Here is a 16,836-nt window from a genome sequence, read left to right as displayed (position 1 = left end):
GGAGCAGACATGAAAACACATGAAAAAAAATGGAGCAGACAGCACACACATTCTGGACAAATGCAGTGATACCTGAGAGAGTCAAAAAAACTTGTGAGTTACATGGTATCTGCTAGCCCATGTTCACCATCAATATATCAAATAAAGAATTAGACACACAAAAGTGTCATAAAATGCTATCAGAGATCAATATTCACTTTCAAGTACATATTTACAAAAAAGTTTCTAGCCACTCATTCCTATGCTAACTGAGAGTGGTGAGGTCAGCTAACATTCCGAGAAATTTATTCTGCCTTCAGTGTTGCTGGCATATCTTACCTGTTAGTGTGCATATAAGTAGAAAGATCAAAATTAAACTGATTATATGGAATTTTCACTATGAGGTTGCATGACTGTAGTCAATCAGAAACAAGTTATTAGTACAAAAAGAAGCATCTCTTTCAAGTACAGAGAGACCTAAATCCTCGATGCAGAATTAAAAATTTATAAATTTCTTCTGTAATTTTATGAAGAAAAGACCTTAAAAGACACTAGTAAACAATAAAATATCTTTAAAATATTGTGAAAAAAAATTTTATATAAGAACATAAATATTGTCTTATGTATACTATTTTTTTTCTACTCATGTTGCAGAGTGGTTGCAGTCCACAAAATCCTGCATATTGCAACACTTAAACTGTATAGTTTAATGCCTGTATCTGATTTCATAGTCACTTATATAAAAAAAGAAACTTTAAAAATATACATTACTATTTTCAGCACTCTTCTTGGACAGAGAGTGCTTTATGCCTTCACACCACTTCTCTGCTAAGGCTTACCTTATCAAGAAATGCTACTTTAACAGTTTTTCTTCTGTGATAAAAGGACTCTGCTTAATCTATACATAAAATTAAATAAAGACAGCCAAAATGAAGCTATTCCTAACAATGGCATTAATTAGAAAACATTTCAGTAAATTTTAGATTCTAGGAGTAGCAACAGAAAATTACAGAATTTGATTTTGAAAACTATCCATCAACAGGCATCAACCAACCTGAAGTTAATTCTATTTAAGTTCCCTTCATAATTTGATTGCAATGCAAAAGATTTCTCTGTAAGGAAACGCCTCTTTCCTGTATGTATAGGTCCAAATTATGGGATATCTCCCAATACCTCAGACAGTTCTGCTGCACTCTGATAAATGCATTAGATGTGGCAGAGGGCAGGTGAAGAGAAGAAGAAAAATAGAGACAAAAGCTGTAGCAATTAATTTAAAAAAGTAAATCCAGAGTATTCATAGTTGTAACTTTGTTGTGTTTTTTTTTTTTTGTTGTGCTTTTGTTTGTTTGTTTTTTGGTGGTTTTTGGTTATTTTATGTAAAGTTTAAAAACTATGACAAAGCATTTTGATACTGCAGCCAAACCTTTCTGGTCCTCACATCCTCATACGTTTGGAGCCCTCCATGATGTCAAATACACTTGGTCAAGCAGGAAATTGAACACTCCTTTCTCACTTGCTGAACAACACTTTTGTTTTATTTTGGCTTAGATAATTGATTCTGGATAGGAACTCTCCTCAAACTGAAGTACAGCTACACATTGAACCTAAAAGCAGCTTTTTTGAAAACTTACGCAGCTCCCCTTACTAAAGACCTGCCAACTTACACAGAAATAAGGGACTAAGATGATTCAGAAATTGCAGCAGTTTTGCTGTTAATTTTTAACCTGATAACTTCCACTGGTACCTACTTGCTAAGCAAAGAGAAAAATAAATTAATTTCAAATATTATGAGACTGGGGCAGAAGACTCTCATATAATTCAGTATATCTGCTATAAGTGATTATTTGCAAAAAACCAAAAGAATCAAAAATAGAGTAATCTGCAATTTATACCCCATCTGCATGTTACTGTGTCCTGAACAAAAACAAAATAGAGTAACATTATGGCATTATTGACTAATTGGAACTACTGTGATATAGAAAATGTCTCGTTCTAAATAAATCATTCATAAATCCTAATTGCTTCTGATAATGATGGCGTATCTCAATATTTAAATGTACCAGAGCAAAACTGAGAAATCTGTCAAATTTCTTTAAACAGAAATTTGTAATTTTTGTAACAGTCTGTATCATAAGTATTTACCAAACACTGCTCAGACCCTGCACAGTCAGAAGGAATTTGGGGGGAGAGAGCACCAATGAGCAGAGAGAGATAGGCGTTATCAGTATTAGAAATCACAAAATAAGCAAATGCTTACATTATATTTTGAAAAGAGAAAAATCAGAACACTGCAAAAATCTACATCCTAGACTGATTTTCAACAATTATTTTAAAATGTTGTTTAGTATTTTATAAGGGTTTAACGGGAAAATATTTTTGTAATTGATTTATACGTGTTACCTTCCAGTAGAAAAAACGTATTTGAAAGTTTTTATGTGCTAACTATAGAATACATAAATTCAGAGAAGATAGCCATTTCTTGGATTGATCTTGTAATTTTTCACACCAAAAGTACATACAGACATTATACATGTCATACTTCAGTAAATGTCTACTTCACAGTTCAGAAAATTAAACTCTTGTACACAGTTCTATATCTCTGTAGTTATAATGTCCATTTGTGACACGCTTTATGGACTTTGTTAAACCAATACCATAAATTCAGCCACTCAGAAGGAAATATAATTCCAGAAGAATACAAGGAATTTCAAATTATTTTTCCTCAAAATAGAATTTCACAATCACATTTCTTGGACAGTGATAAGCTATAGAAGTGACACAGTGATAATAATGGCAGAATCAGTATCACACAATTTGCTGGAAGCCAGCCTACTTATGAACAGATTTTGATCAATGCCAACTTATTTAATGGCTGATTTATTAGGACTACAGAAGTGCCAATCTTAGGTAGCATTTATGCTGCCTGGGGGCACAAAGCTTTAGGGCTGTCATGAGTATGTGTGTGTAAGTACTGAGTGATCACCAGAAACCAATTAATGATAAAGTTCAGATGTGTTAGAATATAGACTACTGATATCTGAATTGACTAGACCATTTTGGAATTGACTGCCGATTTGTGATGCTAACTTTCCAGATATTTATGCCAGCTACATCTGTTAGATAATTTCAACATAATTTAGGAAATAAAACAAAAAACAATGGAAGTACCACATCCATAATGAATGTGACAGCTTCAAAGGGCAAAGTCCTAAACCTTAAATTTTTACACCTTCCAGAAATGTCAAAAAGTGTTACCTATGTCACTTAGGCTGATTTTTTTACTTCAGGACAAATATTTGTTTCTTTAAATGATGTGAACAAAGTTATTGTCAATGCAGCAGTTCTGAAAGCGAATTAAATATGCTCAAATAGAAAATTCAGCACTCACACTGTACATCTACAAATTTGTTTCCTTCCCTAGCTTTGTGTGTATACTCAGATACATCCATGAAAAACAACAAAACAACAAACATCAACAAAAAAACCCCAACAAAACAAAAAAAGAGAAAAAACTGAAAAAACCTCTAAAAAATCCTAACCACACCAAAACAAACCTTCCAGGCATGAGTGATGTTGACATTCTGAATTGTAGATAAGAGATGAACATCATCTCTTCAAAAAATATTGTCACTTAGGGCCAGATCACTCTGCAGGAGGTATTTTTCCCTATTATTTAATGCAGTAATAGTGCCAAGTAATTATTGACACCAAAATCCACAGCATGTAATTTATTACACTAATAAATCATAATATACTATAGCAGAGAAAATAAGATGGTAATTAGCTGCCTTGTTTTCCAAATAACTGGGTAATTATAAAGAAGAAAATATTATAGTTGCATAATGCTCAATTTGGTCTGAAAGTGGGGACCACTGGGTTCTGTGTTGTACATGATTTTTTAACCAAAGGCTTGGCCTTGTTTCCATCTCAGCCATTCTGTGAGGAGTGAGAAAAGCCTGTGGCATGGCTAAGACCACATTTGTATAACTATATAATTTAAAGACAAATTTCTAACACTGCTTTACTCCATGTTGCAACAAGAGTTTTCACTCCTATGTGATAAGGTAAAGATATAAAATTTCACTTTTAAACCTGAGAATGCAGTTTAGATCACTTAAGTTTATAACATATAATGAAAAATGGCCAAGAAAAATATTTTCTGTGAAGTTCTGTCACTCACAAAATGGGACTTTTTAACTTAATTGTACAGGAAAAATGCTATAGCTTGGCAATGATGAGAGTGAATACTGTACATAATTAAAAGGAACTATGAGGGAAGAAAAAATTCCTTAGGAAAACTCAAAATAGCACAGTAAACTTGTCCACTTATGCAAAAAAGATATATATATATATCAAAGACAATATCCATCTTCAGTTGATACTGTACCATCTTTCCCATAACCTTATCTTAAATCAGGCAGAAAATTGAAGGATTTTAAATACACTTAAACTATGTGGAATAGAATTTATAACAGGAATTTCCAGGCTGATGGATATTGGAAAATAGGTGCAAATATTCACCTGTGATTCTCTTCCCAAAGTTCCTTATTCATCCTCATCCTGCCTTTTGCAGACCACAGTCAAAAAAATCCAGTCTTTAGCTATGCTGTGTAAAGCTATCTGTTTTAAAAAGGTGCCACTGCCAACGTCAGAAAAGTTAAATGGTGTCACAGAATCACCTCTGTCCCATTCTTAAGAGACCCAAAGTGCATGGGTGAATTGGACACTAATCCATCACTGCACAGTTCTTCTGTCCAGCAGGTGTTTTCCTGCTTTTTCTAATGCCTTTTCTCTCTTTTATTTCTCTCTCTCTCTCCACTCATTCTAGAAATAATGAAGCATTAGTTTGCCCCTTTTTCTTGTCAACCATTACTTGTTTATTTGACCCAAGAAACATTTAAGCAAGGATAAGAGAAGAAAACCACTTCATTCCAGCACCAGTGTTTGTGAAAACTGGAAAACAACTGAAAACAATGGCAGCACATCACTGTTGAAGTGTCCAGGTTATTTTGATGCAGACAGACAATCAGGACACCGAGTCCTGTGTTTAGCTAACCGTGATATATTTATTTAAATTAATGTTTGATATATAGTTTAGAAAATATCTTGATTTATATAACAAAATATTTTAATGGTAAACACAAATGTTTAAATTTTATTAAACTAACCAAATAGAGATCCACAGGGAAATATTAACTGAAGATTGCAATATGCTCTTAAAGCCTGAAAGTTAACAAAGTCTTCAATTTCAAATGTAAATTTGAGCAGTCCTTAATCTGGTTCAAGGAGTTGATAACATATTCTCTCACCTGAAATGATTATCCAGTTAGGAGACAGGCATTTTGAATTTCTGAATGCTTTAAAGGACTTTCATTTGGAAAAAAAAAGTACTAAGGATGCTGGTATTTTATCCATGGTGTAGGTGACTATCAAACTTCTCAGACCAAACCACTTACCTCATAAAAATAAATACAAGTTTTGTATAACTATATTCCTTATTCACTCTTGGTCATAACATAGTCTAATTGGTATGAAAAAGAGAGTTTCTCCTGTTGTTTATCATTTGATCAATTCTGTATGGCCAAAATCCAGGCCCAAATATTTCAGGAGTAAAATGATCATAAATTTCAATAGAATGTTTGTGTGTGTCACCAATAAAATTACTGAAATTGGTACACCTATATTTCTGCTTTTATATACAATAGTCAACACATAATTTTAACAGATTGTAAGAGCTTCTCTTGTCCTAAAGATACTCTGTCTTATGATTTGCAGCATGCATAGCTCAGCCAGGAGAGGAAAGCTGAAAGACCACCATGTATAATAGCAGAGAGAATGTTGACCATCTTGACAAAATATGTTAACAGAACGTATATGAAATAAGAATTTACAGTGTAGTCTCTGCACCTGTGTTCATCTAGAAAATGTTTTCTAATGACAAAGGCTTTCAGCACTCTACACCCAGAGTAATTCCAGTCAGCTCAGGAAAATCTAGGCTGAGCCATGACACAAATATGCTCATAGGCTGCTGAAATGACAACATTGGGAAAAAATCTAGAAAACTGACAGTAGGATAGTTTAATTAACCTTACTCAACATATTGATAACTGATTTTGATCCTTACTTGAATGAAACAATCCAAATCTACCCTTTTCTCTGCAATGGATAACTATTTTCGCCACCCTGGAAGAGTGGTTAAACTGTTTCAGAAAAGCAGTATAACTGGACTCATGTTTAGTTTGTAGCAGAGGGATATGACAAACTTTTCTGAAGGTACTGCGTGAGTGCCAAGGATTAATGATATTTGATTCTGCAGAGATGCTTTAGAAACAATTGTCCCTTAACCTCTCTAATATTCTTTTTTACTGAATTTTTAAATGCATGCAATTTTAATACTCAAAAATTGCATACTGTTTTAGGATTAAATGGTAAGGGCTTGTTTTTTCAAAGAGTATCTTAATCTATCATGGATTTCAGTGGGATTTAGTAGTTAATAATAATTTTTAAATATTATAGAGACATATTTCACTCATTTTTACAAGTTATTCAGATTTCACCACTGGTGTTACTACCAACTGATTTTCTGCCCACTGTTTATTCTGCCACATATTAATAAAGACAACAATGTGTGAGAGAAAAACTTTTAAGACAACAAGAACTCTGCAATTTTTTCTACTCAATGTGATTTTAGGTTGCGTGCCATTGCATTTATGTATTCGTGTATCATGTTTAACCTGTCAATGCAATAAACCCAACTTTTTCCTTATAGAATGTCATGTCACTTGCTGAAAATTCTCACATAGAGGATCACACTATACCAAACTTATTGATATCTCAAAAATGTTATTAAACAGAACATGCATATTTGAGGTGATATAATATACTCTATTCTCAAAAGTGGTGACAGGAAATTCCTTTTTCTAAATATACACCAATATATATTTGTCACTTAGCTTTTGGATATTGGCTGCTATGTATTTGTGAGACACAGGATTTAACAAGGATCCACCCTTCTAGAAAGAATAAATCCTTCTAAGGTCATGGTCCCTATATCCTTCTGACAGGTCTGCCCAACAAATACTAGGGAAAAAATAAAATCCAGGGGAGTATGATAATTCTAATTTCACACTTTGATATCAAAAATATATTAGCTACAACAAAATGTAAGAAATGCAAATATGTCATTAAGCAACATAATTAAAGGTTTTCTTCAGTGCAGTCTTGCTATGTTTATTCAATGAAGTGTAATGAATTGCAAGATACACAGTAAAACTAAACCCTCACTGATTTATAACAACTTTCAGTTACTAAATAACTATTATGGAATACATCATAAATTATAAATAAATGCAGCATTTTTCTATTTCTTTTGCTTTAAAGAAAAAATCAATTTTGTATTTTTATTGTATGGCTTTATTCAGTTGTTGATTAACATAGAAAATCTCCGTGGAAGGTATTTTTGATGGTATATGCATGTGTTCAAGTGAATAGTTTGAATTTTCATTTTTCTTTTGTATTTTAAAGTCTTGCACAAACAATTGATGCATCCTCACAACATCCCTGTGAGGTAGGTAGTTCAGCTGTTTAAGAAAAAGAAAAAAACCCTTGAGAAATTCCCTCTGTTTCACTAATTCAGCAAAGTCAAAACAGTAACAACAACAAGGCCATTGCACTTCTTACTCTGATTTGGGTCATGAAAATGTACTGCCTCTCTCATGTCTCAGTAGCTTCTGTATAAATTCTAAAATATTTCATATGAACATCACCTTAGTCATTGCCAACAGAGTGAGATATTTTTCATGTGAAATGAGTAGGATACAGTAATTGTCCTGTGTACATGTAAATTTCGTTGAATCATCTCATCCACTAGATAAATAGTAAGAAATAGACTTCTTGCATGAAATATTTAATATTTAAAAATATAACCTTTTAAGGTTATAAATACAGTATATAATTATATACTTTAAGAATAAAAATGTATGTAATGGTTACATGAATTTAAAAAGTGGGTGAGTGTACTCATCTGAGCAATTAAAAAACATGCTGATGCACATCTACCTTACATATTTTAAATAAAAATATGCTAAAATAAAGTTCATTGATCTGCTAGTAAAATTTTATAATGGGTGTATTCATCCCCTGTCATGGTAGATGGTGGGTGACATAAAAAAGCACAGCAACAGCAGAATGTTTTTATATAAATTGCATGCACAATCTGATTTCTTACTTGATTATCAAAGGAACAAATATATTCATTAAAGAAGCCAACTCATTTACAAGACAAAGTGAGTCTCACTCTAGCTCCATGTCAATATAAACAATTTGCAACTGATTACATCCATCAAGTTTAATATAAACCATAGTAATCTGAATAGTGTAATCAGATGGAACAAGATTTAATAACATACAAACCAAAGTTAATGTTTCTCTGATTGCTTCCATTAACTGCATAACTATCCAAAGTATTAGTTTTACATATACATTATGTAACTTAGTATTAGAAAAGTTAAAAATACACAATTCAGTACATTATATAGAGGACTGTATTTATCAGAAGTTTATACATATTGCTAGTTTTTGAAATTTTTTTCCTTCTTAAAACATAGTTTACCATATATCAATTAAAAAAGAGCACTTCACATATTCAAATTATCATTATCCTATCAGTATGTTCTCTCTGCAATCTAGGTGCATTTAAAAATAAATAAATAAAATTGTATTTTGATGAAACACTCTTTTACCACTAGCACTTTAAGACTACAGACAGCACATAAAGCAACAAATTCCTTAAAAGCAAATCTTATCTTTCTTCATATAAATTCAAAAACCCAGCAAACAATGTGCAGAGTAGTAAGAATGGCAAGAAAAAACTTATTTAAGTGCAAAAGCAACCTCTGGTAAACTTCAAAATGGTTAACACTCAATACATATCTTGTTTGTAAAGCTGGAATACTGACAGTTTATTTCCCTTTTATTTACCCAGTTATTGCAGCATGTATAAACCAGTAAGAATAATTGTATTTTATATACAACTAAACAACTCAAATTCAGAAGACATGAAGATGGTTTGTAAAATTATGTTTTCATCCTGTGAAATTTAAAGTTACATTTTCTTACAAAAACTTGTTTGAGAGCTCAAGCAGAACTTTGAAGAAAAGGATATGTATATATAGAGTCATAAAAATTTTTCCAATCACTTCCTAAAGTGAGTATAACATGTTATGGACAAATAAAAAAACCAATTAAAATTGGCATGGGATGGGTAGTTTGGAAAAGACAACTTTTGTGTTTTTCATGTTCAGTGAAAAAAATAGATGCATGGCAAACTAACATTTTTAAACTGATAAATGTTATGGAAAAATAATGAGGCAACAGAAATAAACACAAATTTTTCATTGCTGAGTTTTTTTTAAATGACTGATTTACCTTAAGGGCAATTTTAAGACCAAAGCAGATCACTATTGTATCAGAGTATATAAAGCTTCCCCCGGTTGCACACAATAGGGCTTTTCTTATTAAAGTCTGGAGAGTTGACACTGACCCTGATGCTCTCATTGTTAGTAGGATGCTGTTAGTAGTAGCAGTTGCAAACATAGGGGTTTGCCAGTAACAACTCACAATTTGTGCATAGTTGAGTCTTCGAAACTGAGCAAATTTGCTCTCAAAATCTTGCCAGCGCTTGCTGAGCTGTATCAGGGTTGGCTCCACTGCTTTTGCAGCCCCATCCTTAGACAGGCGTTCAGCCTGCCTGTGCACCGCATGCAGATCTTCCTTCTTCTTCTCCAATTCTCCACCAATCTCCTAGTGAGCAAAACCAATACAGGGCCCAGGACAGTTAGCTAACTAGATCAATCAACTTAAAATTAGCAAAATACTTCCGTCAGAAAATCCATTTCCATTTTATTGTCACAAGTAAAATTTACAGCTTATTTTCATATTATTCATATCTTATTTTACATTTAAACAAAACAAAAATAACTGAAATTGAAGAAGCTTCTTGGGATGGGCTGTAGAGATCCTAAGAGCTGCTACACTCTGAAACTGTTAGCAGAGGGCAACAGTTCCCATGTTCAGATTCTTGCTAGTACACTGGGATGGGCAACAGGAGAAATTAATTTCTCAGTAAGAGTCAGCATATTCAGGACAAATAGTTTTTGAACAGCTTACAAATATAGTATTATATAGGTCTTTAATGTGCTAGTTAACTCCTATTTTACTCCGTGGGAAACTCAACAGAGAATGAAGCAAAGAAAGACGATGTAAAATAAATCAGGAAAACCTTTGACAGTATGTAAATAAATCTATAGAGTTTGACAGTGACATATGAACATGTTCTGATGAAAATGAATGTGCTAACATGAGATAGAGGTCATCCATATATTGGTAAGTCATTTGTTCATCTGGAACAAAGATACATAAAATCAATTACAATTTTTACTAGAAAACATTTGATGCTTCTTAATACATTGTGCACTTTCTTTATTATTGACAAAACATTATATTTAGTGTGTTTCAAATTATTTATATATCATTCTGTATAGGAAACAAATAGAAAATATAGTACAACAAAGAAATGTCACTTTGAACACAGATAATTAGGGTTTGCTTTACTATAAATAGAAATAAAGAACTGAACATATAATTGTCTATAGCTATAAGATAGGATTGTTTGTTGCATTTGCTGTCTGTTCTACAGATAAACTACCACTCCAAAAGATCTATCATTGCCAACCCAAAACAACATTACCTTTAGCTTCTGCTCATCTTTGTGGTCTGGCAGACCGGCTAACTTTTTCTCAATGTCATCCAGCCACGTCATTAGGTCATCAGCCTGCCTCTTGTACTGATACCATTGATGAGAAATCTCTAAAGCCTTTTTTCTTCTTTGAGCTCTCAAGTCCTGTTCACAGTGCAGACATTATTAGAATATGAATTAAAGGCTTATAAAATATGAACTGGCATTGTGCACACTGAAGGGAGAAAAGTGTACAAAACTGCTAATTTCTTAATTAAATGTTGATATTTAAAGCAAGCATATGAGGAAGTGAACATATTTGCATCAGTTTAAAAAAATTTTTTTGTTAGTTTGTTTAAAAAGAGGTTACCTATTTCAGTGTTGTTCACATGTTGAGTAAACCACTGAGACAGTCACCAATATTCAGAGAAGTTAAGACTCTTACATAAATGTCAATATTTTATATAAAACACTTCTGCTCAGAATACTTACTGGACAGATGGAAACACAGCCCACTTAGTATCTAGCCAAAAGTGGGACTTCTGTATTTTGTGGACTCCTGTGAATTTCTAGCCTGCATGAAAACTCTGTAGCTATTCAAATGAAAATCACTGTAATGCAGAAATGTTTGCAAAGACAGGTTTTCTTTATCTAAATGTAATACCACATACATAACAAATGCCTTGTGATTATAATTCTGCTTTAAAAAGGATTAAAACTTTTCTTTAGCAGGAAGGTATAAAATGTTTGGTTTTTTCCCTTAGAGATGTTATAAAATATACATTTGCTTTAACTGCTTAACTTCACTCATGCAGAATTCAGAAAATATTTTAATTACTATAATGTCTTATTATGAAGTAAATAAAATAATTACTGGTATATTTTATATAAAAATACTCAGATTAATTTTCCTCAACCATTCCTTGAATTTTTTTCACCAGGGTGAATGCCTTAACTGACTCACCCAAAGGAAAATCTATCACTGTACCATAAAAAACAGCCAGGGAGGATCTGGTCAATAGCACAGTGCAATAAACACTGTTCTTGTTTCTCCAACATAAAAATTATGAATTGCTTCCATTTAGCTTGGAACAGTCAAAGATCCACCTAACAGATTTCAAGCTTCTTTTAAATGTGGATAAAACAACAGTATATCCTAGCTATCCTTCTCCTGAATTCAAACAGACTTGCAAAATTGTAAGAATTAGAATTAAATCCACAGGAGAGGAAAGACCATGCAAAAAAATAAGTAAAATAAAATGCAACATGCCATGTTCCCCAAACCAAAGATAACTTAATCAAAATTATCCAAAGAAAGAAAGATTCTGCTTGCTGACGACATAAAAACTCTCTTACAGTAGCCGGAGCCTACAGCTCCAGGTAGGTGACCAAGGTGATTCTCTAATTGTAAGATTCTGTCTTTCATCACTTTTATTTGCCATAGAAAGATGACACTTCCAGTTATATCTGTTAGCTGGTCCACATGGCATGGAAACACACCAGGTGCATTTCTAGGAACAATATCACACAGTTTTACCTCTTGGATTCTGTCAACTCAGAATGTTCATATGCAACTCTGGGTTTCAGCCTCTCAGCTGCTATGTCTATTGGTAATACCAGCTATCCTATTCTAGAGAGGCTGGAGCCACTCTTCCAATAGGAGTCTAAGTATTTTACTGAAGGAGAAACAATTTATTCATGGCCAGAAGTGTGTTATTCCATGGAGAATATAAGTTTGCAGGACCTGATTCTATCTAAGGACTTGACTGTTGATGAAGGAATATAAAAGACACATTATATGTTAAAAAAGGTATTATCAAAGAAATCAGTGCTGTCCAATTGGCAGTCACACAGTTGTAATGCTGAGGACAAAACAATACTTCTCGAGCTGAAGGCTGTAAAATGCTTTTTGCAATGCATCAGGAGAACTGTATAAGAAAAGACATCTATAGCCAAATAGTTTGAAATTACTCATCTCTAAATAGTAAGGACAATTCATTTAGCAAAAAGATGCCCTGAAATGAAAAAAAAGTGGGTTTAATAGCATGTGCTTACAACTGTAGCTCCTATACCTTGAGGGCATTATGTTTAGTCCGCAACAGCTGCTGTTTTGTCTTTATTTCCTCACGTTTTTTCTCATCTGTGACTCCCTTTTGAAGCCTGTCGCCCCTTTGCAGCAATTCTTTCACTGTGCTCTCATCCTCTTCACTCTGATTTAAAAGAAATAACCAATATAATGTGCATTTTAATCTAACTATTACTTAAGTACTAGTAGGTACAGACTATGCTAAAGTAATCATGTAGCAGCCACTTGCAGTTGTATACTGATGATCAGGTAACTTTTACTTGCTTTCTACAACGTAGAAATATGTAGAGGGATAAAAGAAAGACAACACCTGCAAATCTACATATTTTTGGTATTAGATCTTATGCAGCATCCAGGATAACAGTATAAAAACAGAGGCAAATGCCTGAAATATATTTTACTTTCAAACAAAAGGAATAGTTATATACAAAATATTCTAAATCTCTGTCAGTAGAGATTGAAATTGCCAGTATGCTGGCAGACCATGCAATTACTGACCATTCTGTGTATCACATTGAAAATCAGCTGTTCTGACTGGGCAAATGCTATCACTAAGAATTTTTTACGCAGAAGCCACCTACAAATCTATGAATCTTTGAAGCTGGATCTATGTCACAGCTTCTGGCAGTGTCTTGAACCACTCCAAGCATTTGATGCAAAGAAAAGGAACCAAAAATGCTCAGGTAGTGGAAACTGCCCCATCAAACTTGATTCACTTTGAATTTAACACTACATACATATGCTAAATTCTGCATGCAGCACATGGAGCCTAAAATTTTATTTTTCCCGAATAAAAGAAAAAACAGCCAGTTAAGATTCCTTCCAGCACTGATATGAAACAGAAACCTTTGAAGAATTCCCTAAAAGTAAAATAACATTGAGTCTTTATATTGGGAGCAAACAAATATAAATTTGATCTTGCAAGGACTCAAGAAGAGAGCGTCCAAAGATGAAACTCCCTTTTTGCCCAGCCAAACAATGTCATCTCCTTGAAAATCAGTCTGGAGAACACACGCCACAATTGCAATAGTAGCAAAGCACTGCAGTATTTTACTCCTCTTTTTCCTTTCCTCCTCCAGCAAATATGAATAAATGGTTTTATGACTTGCAATGATAAAACTTAAGGAATAAAGCTTACCACAGCCACAAAATCTATTTACATTAAATGCTATAAGCAGATTGGTTAATAAAAAATTGGCAAGTGGCATTTTTTTCATGACCATTTATTTTTAGTGAATGTATTCTTTTAATATAGTTCCCATTTTGTTACATCATTCTGACTTTTTCTGGTCTATTATGCTACTACAGATATTTTAATATCCATTCCTTGTTCTGTAATACTGCTGGTAGTAGTACATGGATAACATTCATGGTCTGCTTAGTGTTTTCAGAAGGAAAAAGAAATGCTTTTCTGATAAATTAAAAAATAAGTTAGCACAAAAAAATTTTAGTTAGTGCTAATTTGTGACTTTTGACTTTATAATATATTAGCATAGAAAAATTTTGCCTGGGTTATATCCAAAGATCCTAACACAAATATGGGTTTCTGATTTTCACTCAGATTTTTTCATCTCCCTGCTTATTTTGCTCAGACTTCCATTTCAACCAAATTACCATATCTTTATTGAAGTCCTCCTCTTTCAGATTCACTCCCTGCTGAATTTCAACCTCCAGTGGTTCAAGCATTTTTTGTATATCGAAGTCAAATTGCTCCAATTCCTTCAAAGGAATGAAGGGCTAAAATGGAGAAATACAAAGATTATTTATTTAAAGCACACATTTCATAGTTTTATTAGAAACAAATAAAAAGAGATATCTGTGCTACTCCCTATTTCTAAAACAATGGTAGACTTTCCATCATGTTGAAAAATATCTACAGCATACTCAAAATACCCAAAGATACAAATAAAGATACAAATTTATGTAGAATTTCCATGTAAGTAAACCAAAGAATTTTAAGGTGAGTGAAAATTAAAAAAAAAAAAACCAACAAAAACATTCTCACATTTGTGTGTAAGAACAAGTCCAAATAAATAGTATTTTTTCTAAAAAAAAACCAGAAAAAGCTTACACTAATTGGTCAAATCTGATTTTTGGAAATTATTCATACAGACACAAGAAGTCCATTCAGTTGAAACAATCCAATACTATTATTAATTGAGAAAATTTTAATGTTAATCTGGTTCAGTTTTGACATCATTTTTCTCTCACATACAACAGTAGAAGTGTTAGGTGAATGCTACAAAACAAAAGACAGAAAATCTTTCTGTTAGATATTCTCCTAGCAGTATTTCAAAACATATTGGGAAAAAAATCAGCAAAAGTTCAGCTTTTGTTTCAAAAAGCCTCAACAAAAATTCAGGATGAAAAAACAAAACCAAACAAACAAAACAGACTCAATTCCTCCAAAATAAATCACAGTATAATTATGGTGCTTTAGTTTAGTATTCAGTTTTGAACTCTCCAAGAGGTGCTACTTGTTAACAACAATGCACTGCTTTTTGTCAAGCTGACATGAGTGCCTGTGAATGTATATGTACATTTATTATTTACAATATATAGCCTATTTATTAATTGCATCACAAATTATCAACAGAAAGTGCTTCTTCCTTCAAAGCTTTAAAGGCAAGAAGAAAAAAGAAAATCTCAGTGGTTCTTGCACAAACTTTATACTTAAAGGTAATTTATGCTTTTTGATGGTCTAGAAACTCTTGGATGTGCAAGTGTCTTGCTAAAGACATAAGCACATTGTATCCTAACTAGTTCTCCTTTACTCTTTCCTCTGGAAAAATTACTTATTAATATATTAGTTATTATATTATTTATTATGTAATGAAGACAGCAACAATAAAAATTAATCAGTTAAAGCATGAGACAGGATGTAAAATGAAATATCTTCTCAGATGACCTGGAAGAATCAGAGTAAAAAGCCTTAATTGTATCTGGTTGATTATTTTACCAACAAAGATTTTGCACATTTACAAACATTAATGGAAATATAATAATGTAAAATATTTATAGAGAATAATACTGTGCTCACAAATTTTCATTAAGAGGCTCAGAATTACACTCATCATGCACTTCAGCTGAGTTAGAAATAATAGAAAACGACACAGTAATTTCTTCTCAAATGCTCTGAAGAATATTTTCTAAGGTACTTAAATGTCATTAAAAGACAAGCCAACTAATAAAATTAGAATATAAAATCTATAGTCTCTGAAAAAGGCTAAAAACAATAACAAAGAAGAAAGTGGAAAGAAAAATACCAAATGAGTTCCAGCAATTAAATGATGTTTAAAGACTACTTCAAAATGTTAAGTCGCCTTTCAGTATACTATGAACATTTTGTTAATTCTCGACATGACAATTATATACTACAATTCACTGACTTAATGTATTATTTCTTATTTACTTCACTGTTGTACCGATTATTGTTAATATTTTATTAAAAAAACCTAATTTGAAGGCAGATGAGTAATTATTGAAAATAGGTTATGAGAGCTTTCGATCCTCTTGAATTTATGTTTTAATTTTTCACAGAGTGAATAATTTTACATGAATATGGGGGGGGGGAAAGAAAAAACATTTAGGAAGCATATCACCCCATAATAATAATAATTTTCCAGCTCATTAAGCCAAAGTCATAAAGAATGTACAATTGCTTACATTATACAGGTAGAAAAAATAAAGTACCCAGTAATTTGGTCCTTAATCCAAATTCATATAGCAAGTCCACTGACTTGCTATATGAATTTGGATTAAGGACCAAATAGTCAATAATTCAGAGTGGTTTTTACCTCTCTATCTGATTCAATACTTATAATAATAAGTACCCTTTGTGAATAATTTTCTCCCTGTGCATTTTCCAAGGTCCTGGAAAAGGTCCCCTAAATTCTAATTTACCATTATAATTTGTGTGCTGTAGTAATTCCTCTCATCTTGCTGGGCACTTCTCTAAATCCTAGTGTGGTTCTGCCAATTCCAGCCCACCTTGCCCTCAGAAATGGAATAAAACCTGAGAGAGAAGGCTGCAGGT

At 32.6% G+C, this 16,836-nt stretch overlaps 1 protein-coding gene across 5 annotated transcripts in view; it reads right to left on the bottom strand.

The window, feature by feature from the left end:
• DMD (dystrophin) overlaps positions 1-16,836 on the bottom strand; it is a 1,043,683-nt gene that overhangs the window by 579,602 nt on the left and 447,245 nt on the right. For 4 of the 5 annotated variants that reach the window (XM_054291254.1, XM_054291256.1, XM_054291253.1 and 1 more), the window contains 4 exons: positions 14,415-14,537; positions 12,787-12,924; positions 10,727-10,879; positions 9,598-9,780 (listed from right to left, as the gene is read on the bottom strand). In XM_054291254.1, the coding sequence (XP_054147229.1) occupies positions 9,598-9,780; positions 10,727-10,879; positions 12,787-12,924; positions 14,415-14,537 (597 nt within the window). The remainder of the gene's footprint in view (positions 1-9,597; positions 9,781-10,726; positions 10,880-12,786; positions 12,925-14,414; positions 14,538-16,836) is intronic. The other variant, XM_054291257.1, reaches the window with a different exon arrangement.

The sequence above is a fragment of the Melozone crissalis genome, unplaced genomic scaffold (assembly GCF_028551555.1).
Source record: "Melozone crissalis strain CALT ecotype California unplaced genomic scaffold, PUWL_Pcris_2 ptg000090l_1, whole genome shotgun sequence".
Classification (NCBI taxonomy): Eukaryota; Metazoa; Chordata; class Aves; order Passeriformes; family Passerellidae; genus Melozone; species Melozone crissalis.
Note: the sequence above shows the minus strand (reverse complement) of the source record. Positions and strands in the feature narration are given on the sequence as shown.